General features: G+C 65.1%; 1 protein-coding gene across 1 annotated transcript; it reads left to right on the plus strand.

Moving 5' to 3' along the window:
• Window positions 1-533: 533 nt before the first annotated feature.
• Window positions 534-3,801, plus strand: LOC306957204 (uncharacterized protein; the record flags this gene model as incomplete). The annotated part of the gene is made up of 9 exons (XM_079548595.1): window positions 534-585; window positions 790-881; window positions 969-1,070; window positions 1,329-1,453; window positions 1,632-1,794; window positions 1,893-1,999; window positions 2,210-2,323; window positions 2,463-2,569; window positions 2,750-3,801. The coding sequence occupies 9 exons, from the start codon at window positions 534-536 to the stop codon at window positions 3,799-3,801; spliced, it is 1,914 nt and encodes a 637-aa protein (XP_079404721.1).
• Window positions 3,802-4,780: the final 979 nt, after the last annotated feature.

Consider the following 4,780-nt stretch of genomic DNA (forward strand, 5'->3'; position numbering starts at 1 on the left):
CAGCTTCGAAGAGGGCCCTGTGCAACAAGGCCTGGAGCGCCTGCACCCACAGCTTCTCTGCGCAGCTGCGCCAGGGCCTCACCGCCCTCCGAGTGAGGAATTCCCCCTCGCAGGTCACCAGACCTCCTCTTTTCTCAGGTCAACACCTTGTCCCGTCACCAGCAGGCCGTGCAAAGTCGGCCAGCACACACACGCGAGAAATGCCGGCTGTGCAGTTGACCCGCAGCCCTTTATTAGACTCCGTGCTGCGACGTCCCAGCACGGGCGCGGTGCAAAAGGCCTGAGGGAGGCCGTCCTTGCCCCCTGCTGCTGGCAGCACCGGGCCCCTCACCCTGCGCTGCCCACAGGAGCCGCCGCCCTGCCGCGCCCTCAGCCTGGTGGTGAGGTGGTGACCGTGATGTCACAGTGGTGGCCATTGTGACCCGCGGGGCCGGGAGCAGAGCAAAGGCTGCCGGCCGGGGCCCTGCTCACTTCGGCCTGGTGAGGCGTGGAGAGAGGACGGACTTCCTTGACTCTCTTGTTTCTCACTGTCGATGCCGAACATGGCGGAGAAGAAGGAGGAGGCCCCCGACTCCGGGGAGCCAGGTGAGAGCCCCGGCTCGGGCTGCGGCTGCCCGCTGCAGCTGCTGGGCCTGCGATGCCCCCTTCCCCTCCACCCCCTCCAGCCCTGCCCCTCAGGCAGCAGCACGGCAGGCTCGGAGCAGGCCCTGGGGACGGACGGCCCCCAGGAACACCCGGCCCTGCCAGGTGCTCACCGCTGCTCACAGCTGCTCTCTCCTTCCTCTGCAGTGTGTGTGCTGTGCGGCCGCGCACAGGTGAACCCGGACATCTGCGGGCAGACATTTGCCAGCGGTGGGCTCTGTGTCCACGAATTCTGCTTGGTGAGTTCCCTCACGGGCCAGGGCTCCTGCCAGGGATGCTCCTTTCCTTTCCGGCCTCACGAGATCCCGCTCCTTTCTCTCCTGCAGGTCTTTGCCAACGGGCTTCTGGAGTGGAGATGCCCAGGGGGGGAAATTTTTGGCTTCCCCGTTAGCGCCATCCAGCGCACGCTCCAGCTGGCAGGCCAGAAGGTGAGGAGCTGAACGGAACGGGGAGCTTGGTGCCGGCAGAGGCTCGCACCGGCTTCGCCTGGACCCAAGGAAAGCCATCGCGGCCCTTCCAACCGGCTCCGGGACAAAGTCCCACCACAGCAGACGAGCCTCGTCTGCCAGGCAGCTCTGCAGAGCGTGAGGCAGCGGTGCCCACACCCTGCGCCCTGCCCGGAGAAGTGGGGCCGGCCGCCGAGGCCCCGAGCCCACCGCTAACGGGGGCTGCTCTGCTCTTTCCAGAACTGCTTTGTCTGCGGCGAGAGGGGAGCTGCCATCAGCTGCGCGGAGACAGGCTGCGAGCGCAGCTTCCACCTGCCCTGCGCCGAGGACGGGCAATGCGTCACGCAGCACTTTGGGCCGCACAGGTAAGGGCTGCCAGCAGCAGCCAAGCTGCCGTCCCTCGCTGTTGCTCCAGGGAGGAACCCGCAGCGACACCTCCAGCATCCTGCCAGAGCCAGAGCCCAGGCCTGGCGCTCTTTCCTGGTCCTCTGCCCTCCTCACGGCACTTCTCACCATGCCCACCCCTTCTGTCCTCCCGCCCAGGTCCTTCTGCTGGGAGCATCGCCCTCGGCAGGCGGCGGAGGCAGCTCCGTCGCAGAACACCATCTGCGTCATCTGCCTGGAGCCCGTGGGGGACAGCACGTCCTACCACACCATGGTGTGCCCGGTGTGCAAGCAGGCCTGGTTCCACCGGGGCTGCATCAGGGTAGGAGTCCTCCCCTCGCCCCGTGGGCACGGCTGGTGCTCTGCGGCAGCCAGCCCCCCCCGCTCACGCTCACGCTCACGCTCGTGCTTCTCCTACAGAAACATGCCCTGCACGCCGCCACCATGCGATTCTTCTGCCCCGTCTGCGGAGGAAAAACAAGATTCCGCTCCCAGATGACCACCCTGGGCATCAGAATCCCAGTCAGGTTGGTGTCCTTCTGCCCGGCTCCGCAGACACTCAGGCACAGGTGTTGCTGTGCCTGCCCAGGAACTGCCCCTGGCCCTGGCAGGCCATCCTGCGAGCACTGGTCTCAGCTTCCTGGAGGGGCAGGGAATGAGGATGAGCAGGGATGCCCTGAATCTGCCTTGTGCCTGGGGCACCCGAGACTCACCAGATTCCCCCTCTTCTCCGGCAGACGACCATCTTGGTGGGACGATGCAGCATACCAGCCGCTGCGAGAAAGGCACAGGCGCTGCGACGCCAACCCGTGCATCTACCTAGGAGGCAGGGAGAGGGCACAGGAGAAGGGGTGAGTGACCCTCCGCAGTCCTCTGGGGCTCTGCGTGGGATCTCAGCCTTGGAGCAAGGACCGAGCACCGGAGCCATGCCGGCTGCTCCGTGCCCTGGCTCGCTTTGTCCTCACAGCCACAACCCGTTTGCTTCCGCAGGCTCTGGCAGCTGTTCATCTGCAGCTCCTGCGGCTCAGAAGGCACGCACTGGTGCTGCTCCTTCTGGGCCATGGGCAGAAATGGCTGGGAGTGCGACACCTGCGCTGGCAGGAGCACCGGGTAAGAGGCAAAGAGCCGCGTGCCGCGGGACTGGGGCCAGGCGAGGCCTGGCAACGGGTGCTCAGGGTGGCCTCGCCACAGTCTCTCTCTGCCCCATGAGGGATGGCAGCCTGTCCTGCCCTGGGGCTGCATGTTCACCCTGCTGAGCTTCCTGTCTCTCCTTACAGCCTCCCGCTCCAGCGCCGAGCTTGCCAGCCCCAGCACTTCGAGCCACGAGGTACCGGCGCCTTCCCCCGTCTTTGCAGGACCTGAAAACATCAGCTCTGGCCCTGCTACGCAGGCAGCTCCCGGCCCATCCTGCAACTCCCAGCTGCTGAGCTCAGCGTCCAGCCCAGAGTGCCAGAGGCTGAGCAGACCACCACCCGCTCACACCTCTCTGAGGAGCGGGACACATCTCAGCAGCACCAACGACGCGGTGCAGGAAGACAGGCACCAGCTGCAGGCGCTGAGACCTCCTCCGAGGAGCCCCAGAAGACGGAGGGACCACACGGTCCTCCAGAACCTCCCTGGCAGATGCAGCCAGAAATCGTCCCAGGCAGCGGGAGACCGGCCGCACAAGAAGCCGCTCCCCATTGCGAGGCCGGGCCTCGGGCTCCCAGAGTCAGCCCCGAAGACAACGTGGTGGGAGCCGTACCACAGCCCAAGGTACTCAGGGCGGCACCTGCACCTCGGCCACACCAGCACCACCGAGGTCCTCGAGGGCTTCCCCTCCGCCTGCACGCAGAAGACAGTCCAGGCAACGAGGGCGGGCCCCCACTCGAAGGCCGATCCCCAGTGGGGCGTCGCGCTTCCACTTCCCGCAGCCGGCCCCGACGAGGCCGTGGGAGCCAGTCCAGGCAGCGGGGACCAGCCTGGGCACGAAGCCGCTCCCGGGCAAACCACCCGAGAAGATGGCCCCACGGCCAGTCCGAAGACGGCGCTGATGCAGCCGTGTCCCATCCCCCACGTGACGTGGGCTGTGGTCCCCAAGCGGCACAGAAGATCAACCTTGAAGAGAGTCCACACGTTCCACCTTCATCCTTCGGTGGACCAGCCCGGGCACAAAGCCGCTCCCGGGTCCAGCATCGGAGAAGACATCCCCACAACCAGTCCCCAAAGTCGGCTTCCAGCAGCCGTGTCCATCCCACGTGACGGTTGTGATTCCATCTTTCCCAAAAAATACACCTTCAACACCCTCCCCACATGTTGGCGTCACTCGTCTCTGTTTGTCCTGCGGTAGGCAGTGTTAGGAGCTGAGACCACGGGGTCGTCTTCTCCCCGGCACCTTCCCAGATGGTTGTCGTGGCGTTATCTTTAGATCTACCTGTGTCCCTGAAGGGGGACAGCATGCCCACAGCCCACAGGCAGCATGTGCGCAGCAGCCACAGCATACTGCAGCGGCAGGTGTGGGAGCTTGCGCAGGACGGCACAGAAGTACCGTCCCTCCTCACTTTGGAGACCAGTTTACCTACTGGCAGTCTCCAAGACCACAGATTTACCATGGGGTCCTCCCTCCAGGCAACGAGCTTGCCCCGCGAAGACTCCATCCTGACCCAGATGGAGGCCCTGCCCAAGAATGGGGCTGTTCAGGTCTCCGGCTGCATGCAGTGCCTGAGCCTGCTGCTGCCTGGCGAGGGAGGCGGGTGCTGCTGTGTGAGCGGGTGGAAGATCTGCTCAGCATGGTGGCAGAGCTCAAGGAGGAGGTGGAGAGGTTACGGAGCATCAGGGAGTGAGAGCAAGAGATTGACCGTGGAGTAACTCCCAGGCGTGCCAGAGAGGAAGGCGCCAGGGAGACAGCCGCCAGAAAGTGAGGGACCCCACGTCCTGCCACCAGCGGGCAGAAACGGGGGTTCTGAGAGATGGAGAGAACAGAACTGGAACACAGCCCCAGCTCGGCATCGTGGGTGAACCTCTTCCTTGGCAACGTTACTTGCCCAGGTGCCCCTAAGTGACAGATGAGATCCGGGGAACTGTGGATTGAAGGGGAGGTGAGCGAGGAGGCACGGGAAGCTTTGCCTGAGACAGTGCCAAGGGCGAGGCGGCCGACTCTGCGTCTGCAGGCTGCCTCTGCTAAGACAGGCCGAAGGGTGGTTGTTGTAGGTGATTCCCTCCTCACGGGAACTGAGGGCCCCATATGCAGACCGGACCCGACTCACACGGAGGTGGGCTGCCTCCCTGGGGCCCAGGTCAAGGACACAGCTAGAAAAACTAGAACCCGG

The sequence above is a fragment of the Tetrao urogallus genome (genome assembly GCF_951394365.1).
Source record: "Tetrao urogallus genome assembly, chromosome: Z".
Lineage (NCBI taxonomy): Eukaryota > Metazoa > Chordata > Aves > Galliformes > Phasianidae > Tetrao > Tetrao urogallus.